Source organism: Necator americanus, chromosome X, assembly GCF_031761385.1.
Source record: "Necator americanus strain Aroian chromosome X, whole genome shotgun sequence".
Lineage (NCBI taxonomy): Eukaryota > Metazoa > Nematoda > Chromadorea > Rhabditida > Ancylostomatidae > Necator > Necator americanus.
In genome coordinates this window covers 27,984,597-28,006,467 of record NC_087376.1, presented here as the reverse complement: position 1 = coordinate 28,006,467, position 21,871 = coordinate 27,984,597, and the positions used below count along the sequence as shown (strand labels likewise).

The window sequence follows — 21,871 nt, the reverse complement described above, 5'->3', positions numbered from 1 at the left end:
TTAACTTCTTCAGTGTCAAAACATCACTTGCGGCACAGAACGGAAACAGAACGCAGAAAGGATTCGAAATTATGAATCTCCAGATCCTTTTGTGGCCCTTTTCAGATCCTCTTTCAATGTCCAATAAACTAAACAATTCTTCTCGTCAAGAAATTTGTTATCTGTCGTACGATGCTCTGGAATCCCTCGGATGCTCATAGAAACGTTCATGCATCTTGGTCTATACTGCATCTACGTACGACGTCACCGAATACGAATCCTGCAGAACTCGATTGTTTTAATCACGTTAGAATAGCGAATATCAGTAAGGACGTTGAAATTTGGGAGAAGATCCGAAAACCCGTGGCAACCAAAGTAAAAGAGGAGTTATTGCACGCACCGTACATCCCAAGGGAACATCTTGAGTTTGAGTGTGTAATGATTTTTGAGATACAGCGTTTGAATGGACAGTCCAACGACATTGTTGTAAATGGCGATGAGGATTGAGGCGAAAAAAAAAACACTATACATAGCCTGAGGCAATGATTGTGTTTCTTCTTACGTATCATGTAGAGATGCACGGAACTTGACCTTTAGGAGCAGAAGACGAGGCTGATCACGGATACATGTAGTACGTAGGCGGAAGATTCCTAGCGATATCGTATCAATCGACTCCTCGAGTTTTCTTCAATAATTGAGTATTATCACAGTTCTTGGAAGATAACGTTGCAAGAATTCTTGTAGGAATATTGAGAAAATTTTTTTTTACCATTTGAGACCGATAAATACAAAAATGATAGCGAACCGGATCATTAGAGAGAAGAGAATTCGAGGAAAATCCCAAAACTTCACGATCATTGTCACATTTTACTGGCTCCATTTTTTAGATTTTCCTGCTTTAGGCAGCTCTTTTAAAAAATGTTGTAATAAAGGAACAAAAACTGTCTTCAATTTTCTAGGTGAGAACGGAACCTACGGATTCGTTGCTCCTCGTTTAGGACACCTCACTCACTATGTCAATAGGGATCCATTCAAACTGTCGCCCCAACAACAAACTTTGCACCACACCCTTATTGTTGTGTTCTTTTCGAATTAAATATGACAATATTTATTTGAAGAGCTAAAACTGAGTGAAGATTGAAGAACTTTAAGGTGAAATGTCTTTTTTTGTAATCAAATATTTCGTACCGACAAAGGAAACATAGGAAAAGTAAACATTTCCCTGAGCGGTGTGCTTACCAACGAACCGTCCGAAATTCTCGGATTGAAAGTGCGTGCTAGTTTGGGGAAAAGAAATCACATAGCTATTTCATTTTATTTACTTTGGAGTAATTTTACCAATTTTTTCTTCTTCAAAATCCTCGACCCTCCGCCCAATTTATCTCAATCCAGAGTAGGTAAAGTATTAGTAAAGATATTTAACAATTGTCAAATGCTGAAGAGGGAACGTCTCTTCGAAGCTACATCCAGAAAGGGGGTTCGCAGGAAATTTTTCACAAGGCGATTGATTTAGTTCGGTCTTTGCGTGAAATGCTATAGAAGAAGCTTCTTATTGCAGAACACTCTCGAAGTCGCATTCCAAAGTCGCATGCGAAGAGTTCCAGGCTGGCGCGTGACCTGCTTCTCAAAATGTTTGCACGGCTCGCTTCTGCACAATGACCACACACATTGCATTGTGCTGTAGTGTCGTTCCGATTGACGAAACTTTTTTAAACGAGAAGCCGCACCCACCTAAGACTATAAAGGCCCGAGCGTCACACGGATCCTTCCACCCTCTCGAAGATTAGCGGTCGGTTGTCGCACATTTAGCTGTTGCATATGTTCACTTCTTCCATCTATTTATTTGTTTACCTATTTAAATGTTCATTCACTCACAAACAATAGCAACGGCTGACAAGCGCCTTTTTTGCCCAACTTCAATTTTTTTTTTACTCTGAACTACAGGATGAAAACACTTTTGTGCCTGGTGACACTCCCCATCCTTGGAATCGCCTATCCTCCTCGTCTCGGCGACCCGTTCAGTCCTCTCGGGCCGTGGACAAATAGGGTTCGCATTTCTTTCATGACCTTTTCTTATATCCAGCTCAAACACGTTTATCCTATCTATCGATTAGGGTCCACCATGTGGACTTCCAAGCTTTGTCGAGAAGCTCCCCGAGGAAGCGCAAGAGAAGGTGCGATCTATATGGAGTAACTACAAGGAGGGAGAAGATTGCATGAAGGAACATAAACAGACCAAGTTCGTAATTTTTGTTCAGTTTTAAAGATATTCTAGGAAAATATATGTACTTTAAAGAGAAATTCTTCATGAACTTCCTGAAGAAGTGCGGGAGAGGGTCATGGGTGGAAAATGTGGACCAAGTTTCCTTCGCAATGTTTCATCAACCGTACGACGAGAATTTCGTGCAGTTTGGTACGAATGTTTCTATTTTTTCTGTTCCATTTTTCGAATTCTCTGACTACATTTTTTAAACTAAGAAAAGTTTCTTGTCCTCTGCTTATCAATGGATTCTAAGGTTTGATCATCGTCTTCCTCTGGAAGCGAAAGAGCTTACACTCAAGAGACTTGCTTATTCGTTATTGAGTGGAGAATCGGTGAGAAATCATGTGCAAATCAGTGAAAATAAAACTATCATCAAAATTTTGTGGATGGATAATTTTATTCCAGCTCGCATTGTACGTAAAATGGGAAGAAGAACTGCAACATCGAAAGAAAGACCTCGAAAACAAAATTGATGCTCTTTCCCCGGCAGCAAAAGAGGCATATGAGGGATGGAAGAAACTTCGGATGCAGGTTTGTCTTTGCCAGATTTGTTTCAGCTGAAAATCAGGTTGATGGTCGTTCCTTTAATTTTTTTTTCGTGAAAAAAATGAGAAACTTCTTCTTCTCTGCTGATATTTATCTCTGTTTCCACGATGCGACAGAAATTCCACGTTTACATTTTTTATTGAAGCCTCTGTTTACCTCATCGAAATAGTTCGATCAATGAATTTTAGAAAATCACAACTATAAGAGCAATTTATTCTCTATTGTTCTACAATAGTTCAATGTAATTTCATTATGAGTACAAATACATTAAATTAAAGTTTAGGAGGAGAGGAGAAGGAATCTTAGTTTAGTCGTCAAAAAAGAGCTCACTCAAGCAAACTTTTCTGAATTTTTGACAATTTCGCTGCTATTCAGAAATATTTTTATTACAGAAAATCTATTAATGAGCTGCTTTTTTCTAAATTCGACTATTTTAGAATCGAACTGAATACAAGAGTGAATTTCCGAATCTTTTAGGAAAAGCTCTACCTAGCCGAATTGCCGAAAGAAATTCGTGAGGAACTCCGATCATTGTGTGGATGGAAGAAAAGAGAAGAGCTCAGCACGGAAGCACCTGTAACCACGTCAACAGATTCTGAAGAGACCACACAGGTATCAACACGTAGCCAAAAATTAAAGTAATTCACTATAAACGGATCGATTAATCCTCTGTTATCCTTTCCTTGCACAGGTGATGGATCTGACGACTACAGCTCAACCCATAATTGAGGAAAAAACTAAGGAACTTGAATTTGCCTCCTTCCTTGACGTATCAATGCCAGAAGAGTTGAACAGTGAAGCGCAATGCTCATATTACGCTTGAAGATCCTCACTGAGATTTAATTTATATTTATATGTTTTATTTTGTTTTCTTTTAGTTCTTGCACTAAGTGCTTGTGCATGTACAGTAGCCAAATCATTTGGCGTTGAAATAATAAATTATTGACAGCCTTAATTCCGTCGTTTCAATTTTTGGCCAGTAGATGGTGGCATAAAATGCTACGTACTGTATTGTACTAATTTAGCATAAAAAAATGTAAACGTTCTGAGAAAAAGACGTTGTGTATAGAGGTTCATGTGACGTGAGGTGAAATTACTACGCCTACCTCTTCTGAGCACCAGTAATTGAATGAGTTTTGATGTAACTCATTTGATTAATATATAATTAACTGAATACGTATTTGTACAACATAGTATAGTCACTAGGAAGTCGCAGAGAACAACTATGAACAACTTCTAGCCTCTTCTCTGTAGAAATTTATGAATAGGGGACATCATGGACAAATAACACAACAGCGAAAGGTCATTTGACGGAACGATTCAGGGTCAAAGAACAGAATCACCGCCTCCTAGACTTTTCCTACTATTAGTAACAATAAAAAGCGAAAATGGAACGCTTTTGTCGTCTGCAAACTTTTTACATCTTCACCCTAAAGGGAACATATCATATCAGGATCTTTCCATGAATAGTTGAAAGTAGGTTGTAGTTTAGTAGAATATGAGCATGACTAATTTCAGTTAACGATAATAATCCAGAAAAGAGGTGTCAGAACTTCTCTTGGCTCCGCTGACATGACATGACTACGATGCAACTTATTACGCGATAGAACGCGAGCATTTGTGTCGTCGCGCAACCTTCCTCCGTAACGCAACACATGTAACTCAAATAAGCAGCAGAAGCTCTCCAAACCACAACTGCTGATGGACTGTGTATTTCCATTGTTCTATTGTTTCTGATAAGTTGCATTGTTGGGGCAGTGGTGCAACCAGGTCTGCCTCACATGCTCATTTCTGGATTTCAAGTGGGAATTCAGTATTTCGAAAATTTTGTGGTACATTGCGCTCAATCCTACCACATTGCCATCTTACCCCACAACTCGATTCACGTCTTCAAAAAGCCATTTCTGTAGCTGTAAAAAGGGCTAACAGATTTTTCCAAATTATTTATAAACGTTTCTCGTAGCAGATGAACTGTAATTTTTTTCTGTTCTTTTTTTTTGTAATATATTCTCTTTTTTTTCACCTGAGCGTTCTGAACACATCCCGATTTTTCTCCTAATCTTTCTCTAGCAGTTGAGCGCACATATATTCGACTTTGAACGATCTAAAACATAGTACAGTTGCAAAGGTGCTTCTGCTCGTGGTGATCTGGTGTTGAACACATTACGTTTTTTTGTTTTTCTTTTAAATGAAGAACCAAAAAATAAACTTATGCCATGTGATGCTTTGGGAATTCAAGCAAAGCAATAGTGCTGCGTCCACGGATCAGAAAATATACAGTGTGTATGGTGAAGGAGGGTGAGGTGTAGCGGTCAGAGGTTCCGCTTCCTGCACGGTCGATCGGAGGTTTGAATCCGCCCTAGTGCTCACCTCCATTCTGAATTGAATTGAACGTGGGGGCGCATCCAGAGCGATTGATTAATGCCCGACCCTTTATCCTTTAACTTTATCCTTTATGGTGAAGGAATGGCAACCGACCAGTCGGTTAGAGGATGATTTGCGAAATTCTATTCTGAAGATGAGACTTTGAAAGGCTAACCAAGGAGAGAAAGGGTTTCCCCTCAGACTTCTACGGCTATTTTAATATTGAGACAAAATCTACGTAAAATAGTGAGAGAGTTAGCACAGAAGCACAATACGGCACAGTCAACTGTTTGACGCCTAAAGAAATATATGTAAAACAAAACGGAATTTATTCATTACTCAGCCTTATATACTGTTCTTCTCATTCCTAATCGTTTCTTTACTCGGCGTTTGTTTTTTTTTTCAGCATATTATTTCATTTACTTGAAGTTCTTATCACATTTTTCGATTCCGTTTTGATGCTTCCGTTTGTGAGCAAGACCGCACCTTATTTTTACAACATATTGACGCACTTCAACCGATAAGGAGATTCGTTTTCAGACATCGTAATTAATTTATCGGAGAATTGCACAAAACGTACTACAAAGAAGCCAACGTGAACTAAAAAATGTTATTAGCAATAAATCCACAAGAACATTTTTTTTTTAAAAAGAATGTCCACAAAATCTAAGGGAGTGGAACTTGTTTATAAAGCATTATGAAATCGATTCACTGAAAAGTCCACTAGTTTGGAAAAAAAAGATGTATGTATGTATCCTAGTGATGTATGTATCCTAGTGACGTATTAATGAAACATTTTAGGTTCGACAACATGTGTGTTTTATGTTTTTATTTGTTTTTTTTTTGTGTTTTATAAGTATCAAAATCGTTCTTTATTTATTACTATTATTACTTATATTACTACTATTATTATAACATATATTATTAGTATTATTATTACTATTATAATATTATTATTACTATTACTAAATTCCCCTTTATCATTATAATAATTTTCGGGGAACTCAGAAAATTTGACACACTGACACATGGATAAAAAGTTATGAACATCGTGCACAATATGTTTGAATAAAGAGAGTAGTAAGCTAAAATTCCAACACATCTGTTTTCCATAAATGATTTTTTGAAGAAAAAAATCATGGAAAGGTCATCAATTCATAAAGAAACACACAATAACATAAAGAAAAATTAATATTCTGTTGTTCAAGAATCACTCAAAATTCGATAGATCCTCATAGCTAGCATATTTGAGTTGTTGGGATCTCTCCACGAAAAGATTGAGAGAGAAATGTAGATTATGAGTATAAACGGGATTACACTCAATTTGTCTTAATTGTTCTGGAAAACAACTTTAAAAACGACATTGTCGAACGAATTCTCCTACGAAGCACCTAAAAACGTGTCACGTATACACGTCACGTTTACTGCGAAAAAAAATGGGCTGTTGACGCTCGCTCTCTCCAGCTCTCGCAAAATCTTCAACACATATGCCTCGTATGCGTTGGGCTGTCCTCGAATATGTGACGCGTTGTCGGGTGTCTTGTAGGTGAGTCGGATGCGACTAGGCCGTTTCCCACGCCCCTGTTCTGGATATTTAGGAATAAATGTGCGTGATCGTAGTTATACTCGTGACCTCCATCCTTAACTGTATTTTTTTTGTTGAGAAATCCCAACATTGTCAATTTCTGCTCTTTGTATTCTGCTCTTTCAAGTAAATTTTTCATTTTTTTTTATATCTGCTTGCGATTATGCACGAAAAAATCACACACTTATGCTTCGCTCTTATCGCATCACTTATCAGAAGATCCGGAGCGTATAAATTGAACAGCGCTGAAACGGTGGCTATTACGACTTTGTATCGGTTCTCTTAGTATGCGGTATGTTATTCGCTTTCAATGATCTGTAAAGAATAATACTAGGAAATTTTCTTGGATTTCAGTCCGGTCATACTTCTTGCTGCCCTCTTCGGGGTGAACCTTGCAGCCACTGGATTCGATGCAATCGGAGTGAGTTTCTTCTCTTGCAAATTCCCTTTTAAAGTGATGGTGCGTGATTCCACGAAGGATCGGTTTTTTGCTTCTTCCAATCTATTCTATCCTGTAATTACAGTTGGTTTCATATGTTTCCACCTTTTCTCGAATACAGCCGATGGGAATAAATAAAAGAAACACCATCCCCATTAACATTGTCGATAAATTTCCCAACGGATTTCTAATATCAGTTTTTTTTTTCTTGAAAAATGAGGAGGACCCAAAATAATAAAAGGAAACATCGTGTATTCTGCTCTGAAGAGCACCAGGATTCCTAGGTAGGTCATAATACAAGAACAGCACTCCAGCAAAGTGCAACAGTTCGTGGTAGCATCACAGAACGATGCCTACGTCATCGGTTAACAAAAAAATAGTCATTGTAAACTTTGTTTTGGTGGTATCAGTTTTTGTATTCAAAAAAAAACCTTGACTACCAGACTTCTACTGGAGAAACTAGAGGGATGAAGCTTATCCTGACACCGTATCTGATCTCTAACTGAGGAAGATAAGATTGACTTTTAAATAGTTTTGAATTAGTGCGTTACGATTAGATAAACAGAATAATTATTGATTCTGGTGAAATTCAGTTGCATCCTGCAATTTCATGTATTTCGGATCTTTATAAAATAGTGGCATGATTGTGATCTTCTCAGATGGCGTTATTATAATCTGTAATTTATAGTAGTGGTACCTGAGAAAATAACGTGGAAGAATATTTTAGGATTACTTGAAGTTTATGAAAATAATGATTACTGGTTACGTTAAACAAAAGAATCTCCTTCAAATTTTGAAATACAGTATACTTACATGATCACTGCATTCAGGCAATTTCCACTTCACAGTTTGAATGTATGAAAACACATGGGTATTCTTTCTTTATTGGACGAGTTTTCCGATCAAATGGAGCCGTAGACAGTCAAGGAATTCAGAACATTAAAAACGCTAAAGCCGGTAAGTTGAAATTACGGACACATTCCACAAATCTGACTAACATCTACGATTCCTACAGCCGGAATCTCTCACGTTGATGGTTACATCTTCCCGTGTACATCTTCATCCTGCGCTAGTGCTGCTACTCAGGTTATTCGCTTATTTTAAATTTTAATAACAAAATTCGATCTTTACATGCAAATTTTAAGATTTCTGAAACATCAAAAGCGTTGAAAAGTGCTGGCGCAACTGTTGGAATGTTATGGCTGGACATCGAAACCTATCAATGGCCCAGCGATCACACCAAGAATCGTGAATTTATCGAAGCAATGGGTAAAGAGCTGACGGTAAGCTGATTTTGTGCTTGGATATTTACGTTATCTTACGTTGTATGCGAAAATCATCACTTTTTAGTCACTTGGATACAAATGGGGAGTGTACAGTAATTACAACAATTGGGAATCAATTACTGGTCTCGATTATACCGGGATGTCTTCAAAATCACTTTGGTGGGCTACTTACAATGGACAAGCGGTTCGTATCAAATCAACTTTGGGAAATAAGATGATCTTGGAAAAAATCAGTCTCGTCATATTTCTGATTTTTTTCTGTTCCAGAACTTCAACAACTTCAAAGCTTTTGGAGGATGGTCGAAGCCAAATATTCATCAATACAACGGTGACGTTACCGGACCATGTTCATTCTCTATTGACACTAATTATTATCCTTGAAAGGTTATAAATTAGTAATCACTTGTAAAACGTTGATACAGCAGAGGAAACAAGCTTCTAATATATTCACTACCAATATTAACAAATCTGGGCAGATAGAAAAAAACTGACTTGACTCATCGGTCAGCTCTCGTAAGTCATTGTATAGACCAGTTACACGTTCGTAAACCTCGAACGATTCCGAATTGAAGTGAACGTCGTGGCGGATCCCAAGTGGATTGATACGCCCGCAACTTTATCCTTAATCCTTTTACAATCAAACCAATGATATCTACCGAAGGCGTGATGGAACTGAAACCTCTTACTGCCCTCTATGATCATCTATAACAAAGGCAAATCTGTACCTTCGTTCACACATTGAAACTCAAATAAATACGAACTACTCCTGTGAAGAGCACCTTTTTTTTACTTGACAAGGAATCGATCGAAATGATCGTAACGTGTCAAATTCACCTCGATCGCCTACGGCAATACAGTGTGTCGTACCTCAATTACATTTTTTATAACAATTTCTTTAATGAAACATTGAAAAACTTGCAACTGATACACGAGATTGGTAACATATTTCTTAGTGCTCTGCTTATCCATACATTTATCTCAGTGACATGTCACAAATATACTCAGCACCAGGAATGTTCAACCGTGACAAACGCAACGCGTCAGTCGCAGCGGATACTCTTTCTCTACACACATTACTTTTCCAATACACACATACATTGTCGACTATACTAAAAGTAAACGTTTTCCTTTCTTTTCGTTTCCTCATTAAATCTCTCCGAGTGCTGCTGTTACACCCATTTTTCATTTAAACTGTTGTAAGAAGTGTACTTTCGCGTTTTTCATTAAAAATCCACTAGAAGACAATTTCACAAGAATGAAAAAAAAACCAGGATAACACAACACGTTACGTGATGTGACCGTAATGTACCCGTGATCTCTGGATTGAATGTTATTTGAGATTTTCAGATTCATGAAAAAAATACTGCTTCAAGTGTAATAGTTGTTGTGAAATGGAAGAAATTTCCAGAAATATGTCAAGCTTAGTCAACATTTACTTTGTTGTCATTTCGGTGTTGATTTTTTGGTGAGTCAGTGACATTTCGCCGCACTTATATCTTATATTTTGTTTCTTATGTGCGGCCATCATTGTTTCTGCTTCGTTAGAAAGGGAACTATAGGATATCGAAAAATTACCTGCGTCATAAAAAAGGCTGAAATTTTATTTTCTGTCCGTAAACACTAAAAAAATTATTATTATAAAAATTAATTTTGTAATTACAATGGACTTTGTTTAGCCATAAACTTTGATACATAGAACAATTCATTCCCTCATCGAATTGATGGTGCGGCGGACCATCGAATCGATAATAAAATAAAACCTCAAACAGAAAAGTCTAATGGATTGAGATCCTAGCTGTTTGTAGGCCACCCATCAAAAAAGAGTAGATGTTGGTCTCATGGAAGTGGATCATTGTTTTGGCTTCATGAAAGGGAATCCAACCCTCGTGAAAGATAAAATTGTGGTAATTGGGCTCCTATGGCACCATAACTTTTTTGAGGATCTCTTCTTAATGGACGCATTAATTAACGGATTATTTTTGTCAAGTTCAAATCTCACGAGGACGTAATTTTTCACCACTTTGTATTCATTTCATTGGTTCATCTCAAGCAGTCAAATGATGATAATGATATCTATTACGACACAATTAATAAATGAAATAATGATAAATTAATAAATTAATAATGACAGTTCAGCTTAAGATCTAAGGTTTAAGATATGCCATTTCACCGTGTGGGTCTCAACAATTTTAGACTTCATTTCCTAAATATTGAATATCATCCAGAGATGCATTCTTCAATGAAACTAATCTCAGAAAAAGATCGCCCAAAAAAAAGGATACAGTGACACTTAGGATTCATTCGATTCAGTAGTCGGTAAATTTGAAGGTGAAGACCAACAATTAACAGAGTAAGGTCATTCAAACAGTTATATTTTTTTATGAAGAAGAAATACCTGAGGTACCTGAACAGATTGCAATCGAAGGGGTCAGAATTGGGGAACATTACGGCGATGAACCGTTGTTCTCGGAAACTCGCCTTCAATTCGTGGAGTGTTGATGTCGAAAATACAAGTCTATGTCAGAGCGCCAGTGGTAGCGAGTCTGTCATGACATTGTGGGAGATTTAAATATGCAGATTGATAGAAGTTCGGAAACTTTAGGTGGATATACATTGGAGTTCGTTTTTGATAAACATTCAATGTATCAACAGAATTTTTACGCGGAAAAACCATCGTTTTACAAGAATTTTCTTCTATTCGCCACAAAATGGTCCAAATTGCTATGTTTCGTACTTTTTTGGAAGGATCAGAACTAAGGAGAATCAATTAAAGGCCTTCCCTTCCTATCCTTCGGACTCATCTATTTTAACCTATTTTAACAAATTATCGTTTCTCCCCATTGACTATGCCATGGTGAAGTTTCGAAACAAGCGAGAAATTCTAAACGAAGCTTTACACATTGCAAAATCTCTTTGGATCAGTTCCGGTCAGAGCATGAATAGGTCCGAAGATGACAAGTCGCAGAACAATGAAAGAAACTTGGACCCAGCCAACAGCCATTCTTTTGCTCCCCACATGTAATAAAGGATAATACAGGGAAAATGAAATTCTCATGTTTGAACGAATTTTGCAATTTTTGCATATTGGAAATTATATATAAAAATTGGAAAAGGTGTTTGCCTAATCAACGACAACGAAGATATCATAGAAATCAAAGTGTCACATATTTACTCACGTGTTTCTCACAGATTAATATTTTTTTAAAGTTTCTAAAACATCCTACATATAATCCAAAGCGATTTTGTAGGAGAAAATCCAGAGTAGATAAATACTCACAAAAAAATGATTAAAGCAGTTTCTAGTTTGCAGCGTGGACAATTTGAGCGGAACCGCTCCATCGATTGGTAAAAGTGTCAGACGGCAGAGCGTTAGTGTCTGCCATTGACGCGTTGCGCTCACTCGGCTCGAACACATACGCCACAGGGTGGCACAGTGAAGCGGGAAATTACGAATATGGTGTTGACAGCACTGAGGAGTTGGTGGACAAGTAGGAGTGGGATGTTTTACTAAGAATGTTGTGATGTCACTTTGCAATAATTGTGGCAGTCGGACTGCTGCTCAACAGCTCCATTTTCAAATGACTTTTACATATCCGATCTTCATCCAGAGATAGCAACAAATATTGTAGGGTATTCGGCGGACTGTTGTCCGAATTAGGCTCAGTGTTGCTGCAGGTTTCCTTGCCGATTGTTGTGAGTTCCTAGCCATTTACTCATGAGTGGCTCAAATGTTTTCTGGGATTACGTTGATATCCTGGTGCTTTATTTTTTTAAAAGGTGAATCTGTCACCTCGAAATTCTTAGCCTATATATGGATGGTGTGTGTCAAGTTAAGAACGCACGGTCCTTAATAGAATAATGACGTTGGAATTCCTGTTGAGCAGCAGTCGCCCTATCACAAAGAGAACGGGGTTCTTGATTCTAAAAAAAAATCATATTTTTAGGGTAGATCTGTTAGGAAAGCGATAGAAGTGTTATCACAATAATTAGAACAGTTCTCCTATGAACTTTAAACTTTTTTGTAACTTTCGCTTTCTGCTTGTTGTCTCCTCAAACATTTTTCTAAAATGACTTCGCAGTAAATTCACGTTGTGAACTAATCCAAGATTAGTACATGACAAATAGTTGTGTACTGAAGGACGCCCACCTGCTTACTAGCTCCTCAGGTCTGGCACTACTATAACACATTGAAAATTTCCCTTTTCCCCTTGCTATCCTGTATAAACAAACTAGAAACCGGACGTATAAATTGAGAATTCCTGACATTCACAGTCACGTTAATATCGTACTACTTTTGCCACTTTTGTAAGCGTCAAAAATTCAGAAGAGTTAGACTTGTTTGGGATCTTAGTAATGTACTGTAATCTTAGTAATGTGTTGATATTATGCACAAATTAATTGACATTGAGATTTTTTATTCGAATAGAAATGAATTCATAATAATCTCTTTATACATACGTATCTTTTTAATCTGCACTCTGTGAAATTTCTTCTGCAACTAAAAAAAACGTGATGTATTCCATATGCTCTGGGAATAAGGTTGCGGTTAGCTTTGGGTTCTAACACTTTAAGAACGGCAAACGTTGATGTTAATTATAAAAATAAATTAGTTCTTATCTATATATGTCCATTCTACGTAATGAATGATTTAGTAGGACAATTTCGGAAAGCTATTGCCACAACATTAATAAGAAAGCACTTAGTATGAGATTAAGATAGGGATTCAATTAACAGCATTAACATATCATACATGAGAGCGGACAATATGGGACCATGTAGTTCGGATTCACATCACATTCGCCTGTTGCTGCCCAAAAATTGCATAGTTTATGATTATTTTCGCAACCTAAAAAGGAAGATTTATGAGTAGGCGGAATTTCAATCCTCCACATCCAAGTAACTATTGTAGTATTTTCAAGTCGACATTGAAGGAGTAGTATGGAAATTATCCATGATTCATAGAATTCTCTTTTTAATAAATACTCGTTAGAAGTTATTGGTATCTTTTTTTTCTGTAAAACTTCACCTTTTCTTGGAGTTGGTGCAAAAACGGTATCGACTTCTTCGCCGCAGGATTGACACGATCGTTGACAATGTGGCCGCATCCAGTAAGGATTCCTGTAAGATGTCTGCTTATTTCTATTCTTTATCTTTTCTTCTAGAAGAAGTTACGTAAGACGTACGAATCACATTTACGTTTTCAATATTCTCGAATATTACCATGCAGATTTTCCTATGTTTTTTCTCAGAAATAATCTTTGTCTCGTCCTACCCCGATTACGGATTCTTTCATGCAACATCAAGGAATAAAATTGAACGGTTCTTTCCCAAAACCTCCCTACAAAGTGACGGTTTGGATTCTGCTCTTAATAAAATTTTATTCTATCCATAGTCAACGCTTAACCTGTTCCAACAGGTGCGCCAGATTTTTTTTCATTTTTTTTTGAAGTCAAGCTGATGTTTTTCTTTGTAGAGTTTTGTTCAACCTGATTAGGTACCGGCTATGTCCAACCGTGATTAGCTTTGAATAAAATTGGTGGACAGGTCGGCCCTGGAAGAATTGTAAGCTGCTGATAGACGTTAACATCATAAAAAGAAAATCGATTTGTTTTCCGTGCCACCACACATTCATTGATCTCGAAAATTCTACAAGGTAAAAACATTGGCTAGACTTCAAAAAAAGTTGTCCATAATCCTTTTCTGCATGTTTTATATCCTTCAACTGAATTTTTCAATATGTTCTCAGGATCCGTTAAAGATAAACGTTCAGCAAACTTACAATTCGCATTCACCAAGCGATGCCCAGAAGGCACAGTGTCGATCCAGATCTTGACATGGATCTTCGGTCGTTGTTGTAGTCGTTGTAGTAGTAGTCGTCGTTGTGGTACTGGTAGTAGTTGTTGGTTTTGGAGTCGTTGTCTGTAGTACATAGAACTATTTATTTTTGTAAATTCCTTAAAAATATACGGATCCTTATAAAAGTCATAGGTTTGTTCACACTACCACGTCCGGATAAGTTTCTGTAGTTTGGATAGAGTCACATGAACGGTAAAACAAATAAATACTTCCAAAAATACTGCTAAGATCATATGATTTGAACATGGTCGACACCAAATGTATCCAACCAGTTGATCCGGACTCGCTCGCCAATGTCACTTCCTCGATTTGACCAATGCTCTCTCTTTCTGTGGTCTGACCCTTCTAGAGGCGTATCACGGTCATCGAGTTAAACATATTCAGTTTTACTAGGGAAATACATCGCAGAAATATTTAGCTTCTAATTCTCGCACATGTTTCCTTTGCAAAAAATTTCATGTTTGAGAAGTTAAAATACTAATTTGCAGGGTTATGGTAAAAGTTGAGTTTTTTCCAGGGATATTGTAGACCCAATATTACAAAACGAATATCTACACGAATTTTTTCGTTACCGTTGTTGTTGAGGGTGTTGTCTCTCCTTTTGGCGTACTCTGGGTTCGCTTGAATCCGTTCAATGGTGGTGTGAACGGCCTCGTTCGTAGTTTTCGCTGTAATCCAAGATTTTCACGAGCTCGAAAAATATACTCTAGAATCCCGAAGAAGGTTACTGTGGTAGTGGTTGTACTGGTTGACGCAGCCGTTTGTCTACTCAATGGGAGTAGCGAAATTAGGGTTGTTGGGGTCGTTGTGGTGGTGGATCTCGTTGTTGTGGTTGGTAATGTGCAATTGATACCAGTTGAAACACATTTATCCGCGTCACGAACTAGAAAAAAATTCAGGATATTGAGAAATTTTGTAAAAAAAAACCGAATACTTTGTAGGCACTTTGGACATTGCACGAAATAACCATAGATCATCCGTAATCGTTCTGATTTTTTTTTTGCCCTTAAAGTTGTCCTATCCTTAACAAGCCAGAACCTGGATGAAGAAAACGCTTCAACAAGCAATAGACTTTCGTCTACGTACGTTTAGATTAGCTTTCACAAAAATAGGAGCGAATTAGCAGCTGGAACACCACTCTCGCTAGGATTGCGCCCATTCACTTTCCGTAAATCAAATGAAAGCTAAGATCACCGCTGTGAGATGCACCGTATAGGAGCTAAGTTAGGCTAATTACTGAGATTCTTACAGAAAGCTAGTTCACGTAAATACAGTTCGTCTACTCCCCTTCTAAGTCCCTTTTGCTCTAGGAACATGAGGGTAGAGATTTTAACCGTCATTCAAACAGAAAACTGAATATTACCGCCTATGTGTCAATTTTCCGCTTTCTGGCCTCACGATTTAATACTGGTACTCAAAAACTGGAATTTTCCAGCGAGAAGAAATGGTGTGTTCATTTTCGATGTTTGAAATTCAATCAACTTCAAAGAACTGTCTATTTTTGCGCGCAATGCCTCCATAGAAACTTTTTTTTATTGCCATGAACATGGCTCTTTTTTCAAACATTTCGATTTTTCTTGGAACTCTTTTTTTTTGGTTGTGTCCCTTTCACATCGGCAGAACATTTCTTTCGAGGTGTTTCCTCTTTACTGGCGAATAAAAAAAATTCTACACAAGGCAAAGAAACGCGACAGCGAAAATGGGAAAATATGGAAGAGAATTTCACTTCTAATTATTTTCTTGTAAATAAAAAATCACAAATGTGCTAGCTTCCGTCACATTAAGCTCCTTTCCGTAACCCTCAAAGTTATTCTTCAAATAGTTGAAAGGGAAACTTCCAAACCTATATTTTGCGCTGTTGAAAAAATGAAAGCTAATAATACATTGATTGCAATAGTTATACTAGTAATATGGTTACAAAATAATATAGTCTAACCGTAATGTTTAAATAAACAAGCATCTTTGTTTATAAATACCGGTTATCTTTTTAGAGAGGAGATTTTTAAAAGTCGATGAATTTTGAAAAGTTTAGGCATCGCTCAGATGTAAAACTCCTGGTTTGGCAAGAAGAAGATTGATTGGGTGTAAATAAACAACCAAAAAAAATATCGGTCAAAGGTTGCATTTAAATGGTTCTCCAAAAAAAACCTGCACCTGAAATTCTCCATCATATTTACGATAAGTAACAACATTTTAAGGATAACCGTGTTCACAGAATGAAATGTTTGTGAAAATTTTCTAAAAATAACCGCAATGACGGGACTCATTCACTTACGAGGACAATTGCATGTTCCACATGTTTTAGCACATTGAATACGCATCCAGAACGGATTTGTCTCGCACTCTCCGGCAACAGCCCAGAAACAGCACAGCTGGAGAGTTTTCATCAATTTTTCAAATTCATATGATTCGGATTAAACAAAAATAACTAATAAATAAATATAAAATTACATTGTGCTTATCTTTGCAGATTTTTGGTGTGGTTGTTGTCGGTATTGTTGTTGTTGTTGTTGGGACAGTTGTAGTTCCAAAGAAATGATGATGACCTTCACGACGTTTTTGCATCAGAATTTTCCGGACATCCTCTTCCAATTCCTCAGGGGGAAATTCGGATTCTCCTTTGTCAAGTGCTGGTGGAGAAGTTGTTGTTGAAGCACGCAACGGCTGCATTTGAGTTGCTGATGTTTTATGAGTTTCAGTGCTTGGAGTTCCAGAGACTAAATTCACCAGGGTAGGAAGTATCAATGGGACTTTTGTAGTTGTGGGTTCCGTATGCAACTCTGTGGTTTTAATCGGTACTGGAATGATGGTGGTGGTTAGCGGAGTTTCCAACGCAGTTATATCCTGGAGATTCGTCTCGATGGTATTCACTGGGATTTTGGTAGTAGTTGCAAAACTTGCTGTGAACTTTCGTGGCTCAAATTCTTTCCCTACCAACGGATTCGTTGTGGCATGGGTAGTGACTGTGGAAGTGATAGCAATCACAGGCTCGTTATCCACAGAATTTTCCCTATCCAACTTCTCCGATGGTTTGCTCTTACTAAGCCGATTTGTATCAAGAACTTGAGAAGGAAGCTCGTTGTCGATGTGCTCCGTGACTCCTTGTTCCTCCGATACCGAACCTCGACCCTCGGCCTTCGCTTTCTCTTTTGCACGCTTGATTTCCTCCGGGAAAGCGCTCGCATAACGCAGCGTGTAGTCGTCCAGGCAAAGTTGGGGAACTAGAACACACGTTTCTCGTATGAATATGCAATGAATTCACTAATGTGTCAGAAGTTGCGAATTTACTGCACCAAGAACCGGAAAATTTTACAACAAAACGAAAAACCTTTGTTGCACTCACTCGGGAAACAACCTATCCGAGGTTCTTCGTCTTCTTTTCCTTTCCCTTTCGTACGCACTCCACAAGCTTCTGTTGGAGGTTTTTGACGTTTCTATAGCATACGTTTTCACATATTTACAGAATCAAGGACGAATGGATCCGTAAATGAGTTTTCTTGTAATGTCGATGAAAAAGTTTGTGTAATATCAAGCATTGAGGTTTTCTCACAAACTAACGGAACGTGTTTCACTGAATTGACTAGCAAAAGAAGGAGAGCACAAAGTGAGTTATCAAGAAAACGAGGCCACTAGCACGAGGGAAATAAGCCGGATGCGCACTTTCACCAAAAGAAAACGAATTTCTCCGGAGAAGCGCTGAGATATCTCACAAATAATCCTTATTAGTAGAGAGAAACTGTAAAACTTCGGTTCTCGGATACTCCTAGGGACGAGACTTGCTATGATGAATTTGAACAAGTCCGTTTGATGATATTTGCTGAAATTCATGGATTAGCTTACCGTACCACAAGCAGTACATGCCAATCCTTCGTCTTCACTCAGAAACGTCACAATAGATCCATCGACGTCTCGATTTGGCCCACCTATGGTGATATTTTCATTTATTTATTTAAGAGCGCTCGTAGAACATAAACAAGAACAAGAAGAGATAGGTCTTACTACACTTTCTCTCAAACTTTACAAAGCATACTTCAAATTTTTCCCTCATTCTCGAGAACAGTCAGTTCGGATGGAACATAGATCTAACATCGTCTATCATCTATTAGTTTTTTATGCCTAGAAGATCCGGATAATATAAATCACGTCATGAATAAAAAGGAGTGAGTGACCAATTGACTAGGCGCCAGCGCAGCGACCTCAATTGACTTGCTGTGATCCGTCAATCAGCTCTTGCTAATTCTACAATGAAATGGTGGAGGTTACGACGCTATGAATCGGAGAAAATGAGAAGCATTTACGATGCTGCATAGCAGGAACGTCTCCAATAAAGCATTTTTTTCCAGATTTTTTTCTTTTAGGGAATCGTAGGTTTCAATGTGAAAGCTGTGCGTTTTAATGGAACTGAGAGAAAGTCGTAGGAGTATCAGAGTGTTATTTATTCAAGCGAAGAGGTGATGGATTGTAGAACTTACAAATGTATGAGTTATCAGCCATCCATCGATATATGTTTGGAGGATCTCCACATAATACGAGTATGATGTTCAGAGATGAAAGTAAATACAGTTGCATCATTTCTGAAATATTAGGACAGAGTAGACGGGAGGACGTCTCGACGAGGAATGACGAAGATGTCGAACAGACTTACTCGGTGAGCGATAGATCTATTTAATGCTAATGGAGAATAACCAAGAGGAACTATGAGGATGCTGAACTAGCACAAAGAAGACTTAAAAGGAGGCAATTGGTGGTGGTGAGAACTTCAAGCTCAGAGTGGACAAGCTTCCGTCAAGTGGTAGAAACAGGGCGATGAAGAGTGAACGGCAAAAAACGCGTGCTGCTTTAAGACTCGCCGAATTGTGTCAAACGGACAGGCCGCAGCTCATCAGACGTTCCACTTCAGGCATCGAGGAATACACGTAAAAATCCTTTAAAAAATAACGGTTGACAGATCAACTAATTTCAGAACCCGCGAGAAATTTGATTTAAAAAAAGGCCCCGAATGAGGAAGATCGCTTCGGGACTCACTTATAAAATGAGCGAAAATCGCAAAGCGGTTAAGATTTGTAAAATTAAACTTTGTCAGAAAATAATGCTAATTCAAGAATAGATTAGCAGAACCAGTGAAAAGCTCTGTCTGGACTCCCAGAACGGCGTCAAACGGCGATTGTCGTTAAAACGTGTTACTGTACAGGCACGCCCATTCGCATTGCGGAAAAGCGGTGGTGTTCACGTTACAAATCGCGAAGAGTAGCATGTACTATGAGAATCCAGGAAAATCACACGGTGAACGTGATGCCCAAGGATATCAAGAGATATTCTCGAAAGATACTTGAATTTTCTTGTTGTCGCTTAACCTCTGAATGGGTGTTCCGATACTTTTTTTATCTTTTCTACTGACACTCAATGAGTTCTTCGAAAATTCTAACAGTTTCCTTAGAACCCTTGATGGGCGCAGTAAAACTGCTATTATTATTGCTTACATTATTTAAAACAAAACAAAGAATAAAATTGGTAGAGCGGTATTGAAAAAAAAAAGTTAAAAGGTAAGTAAGTTAAGTAAAAGGTAAGTTAAAGGGAAAGTTAGTGAAAGTTAATAATGCCGCAGTTGGTAAATAATATTTACCGTATAACAGAAAAAGAAAGGTTTTTTTTTGCAACGAACTATAGGTACCAGCAGCATTTAGAATTTTGAGCGAAAATAAGGTTTTTTCAGAAACTTTCACCCAAATCCCGCTTTTCACCATATGGACTAAGGAAGACGCTTCCGAAAACGCTTATTCAAATTAAATTTAATTAAATTGTTAAATTAATTCTTGCATCACGTCATGGTTGGAGATGTAGTAGTTATTTTTGGAAAAACACTCTAATAAATATCCTTCCTATGTTAGTGTTTGCTCTGATGCCTAAAGCAATCGTTTCCGTGGTATTTAACCTCTGGATGGAACTAATGTCTCTCTGTATGTCATTGTAATATTAATCAGAGAAATATAATTTATTATTAGAAACTCGATGAACATCTTAGAATAGACAACAGTTAATGGGCAGAAGTGAAGCGTTGGATTCAAGGGCAAAGATCAAAATAATGAGCGGAAAAATTATTAGTCGCATTGGCGAATATGGATACAGCGGTCATCAGTCAGACCAAGCGCTCGGGTTTCGAGTTTTCATCCCTGGGGACGAACGCTTCGCAGACGCACATTTGATTTCACAAGCAGCATCTTCGCAAAAATCAACTCGGTTATTAACGCCCTGCTTATTTATCTCTGTCAATTCTATAAGATCTTTTGCAAATTTCTGGAATGTTTCATTATAGTAGGTACACTACGGGATCAGTTATCAGTTCAAAAAATCCACATTGTTTCATCAAATTTATTCCTTCGAAAAAAATCTCATCTCATAGAATTGTAAAGTGTAGTTTTCTTTTTGAGACACGGTCTACACCTTATTTAGGAACGTTCTCAATGATCTGTTCTTTCTACTCCTATTACTGTCGCTCTTGAAGACGAGAAAGAGGATTCTTTTCTTTTAAAAAACTGTTACTATTCGCTATGGAACGCGTTAAAGCCGGTCGTAGCTGGTTCTCTTAACGATCCCATCTTTAAAGCTAATTATAAGAACTAAAAACTACGAACCACTTCTTTAGAGATACCGTTGACATTGAAATTGAACACGACAATTTAACGATGAGTGATCGGTAAAAAAACATTTGCTTCCGAGTAATTTCTGGAGTAAATCTCATTCGGAGGTTTATTCAAAGTAGAGCATGGGAATTTGTGTGTACTATTTTAGATCTTATAGATTAAAATGCCGTGCAATGTCACGTAAGTTGTATGTAATTCAGAATAACATTTCTCCACAAAATGCACCATTTCGGAAGCACCACGTAGAAACCCTACAAAAACCATACATGTGCTCCATTTAGTAGTATTTCTCATCGTAAAGGAACTTGTAGATAATTAAATAAATAACTATACGGTCGTTTTCCTACTGCTCTCATCTAGTCTCGTATTTCTCACAGCATATTTGAACCCTTGAAATAAAGATGAACGAAATTAGAAAAAGATTTACTCTTCTTTTGACTTGAAATATTTATCCAATTTTTATTTCGTTTTAAAATCGCAAGCCCAGGCAAGGAAAGTTTCTAGAGATTTCCTTTGAAATTCTAATCAGCTAACAATTAGTGGTGAAGATTAATAGCTTGTGTATGGTCAAGTATGCTACAATTTTCGTTGGTGATGGCTTATTTCCTTTCCAGGAAGGTAATGATGACCTCCATGAAAAGAAACAACTCCGTTTTTTTCATACGATAACATCTACTCTCGGATAACCTGAGTGATGAGCAAGGTGAGTAGATCGATTATGCATGCGCATCCTAACAGCTTTCTTCACCGACTCACCGCTTGCCCTCATTCCTTATTTGCTTTGCAAATCTGAAAATCTCAATATCCCCATCAAATACTCTTCCTGGAAGTACTTCGGACATTTCTTCATTATTTTCTGTTTGCATGAACTTTTCGTAAACAATCGGAATTCGGAATATTGCGAGCGAAGAA

The 21,871-nt window shown here is 37.6% G+C and overlaps 3 protein-coding genes across 5 annotated transcripts; 2 read left to right on the top strand and 1 right to left on the bottom strand.

Moving 5' to 3' along the window:
- Nucleotides 1-1,924: 1,924 nt before the first annotated feature.
- Nucleotides 1,925-3,611, top strand: RB195_025731 (uncharacterized protein; the record flags this gene model as incomplete). Its single annotated transcript, XM_013450449.2, has 7 exons — nt 1,925-2,026; nt 2,094-2,218; nt 2,276-2,392; nt 2,496-2,574; nt 2,648-2,773; nt 3,266-3,400; nt 3,480-3,611. The coding sequence occupies 7 exons, from the start codon at nt 1,925-1,927 to the stop codon at nt 3,609-3,611; spliced, it is 816 nt and encodes a 271-aa protein (XP_013305903.2).
- A 3,028-nt stretch (nt 3,612-6,639) lies between these two features.
- Nucleotides 6,640-8,843, top strand: RB195_025730 (uncharacterized protein; the record flags this gene model as incomplete). 2 transcript variants are annotated; one of them, XM_064213996.1, is made up of 7 exons in its annotated part: nt 6,640-6,698; nt 7,092-7,158; nt 8,007-8,133; nt 8,192-8,262; nt 8,322-8,459; nt 8,527-8,646; nt 8,730-8,843. In XM_064213996.1, 7 exons carry the CDS (start codon nt 6,640-6,642, stop codon nt 8,841-8,843), a joined length of 696 nt encoding a protein of 231 aa, XP_064069877.1. The 2 variants fall into 2 exon arrangements, with proteins under 2 accessions (XP_064069877.1, XP_013305904.2); XM_013450450.2 differs by lacking the exon at nt 6,640-6,698 and adding an exon at nt 7,025-7,029.
- A 4,355-nt stretch (nt 8,844-13,198) lies between these two features.
- RB195_025729 (uncharacterized protein) lies at nt 13,199-18,890 on the bottom strand (the record flags this gene model as incomplete). Of its 2 annotated transcripts, XM_064213994.1 has the most annotated exons (9): nt 13,199-13,308; nt 13,489-13,580; nt 14,242-14,381; nt 14,891-15,201; nt 16,594-16,690; nt 16,770-17,539; nt 17,662-17,752; nt 18,159-18,241; nt 18,791-18,890. In XM_064213994.1, the coding sequence occupies 9 exons, from the start codon at nt 18,888-18,890 to the stop codon at nt 13,199-13,201; spliced, it is 1,794 nt and encodes a 597-aa protein (XP_064069875.1). The 2 variants fall into 2 exon arrangements, with proteins under 2 accessions (XP_064069875.1, XP_064069876.1); XM_064213995.1 differs by lacking the exons at nt 13,199-13,308; nt 13,489-13,580 and having other exon boundaries at nt 14,251-14,381; nt 14,891-14,986.
- Nucleotides 18,891-21,871: the final 2,981 nt, after the last annotated feature.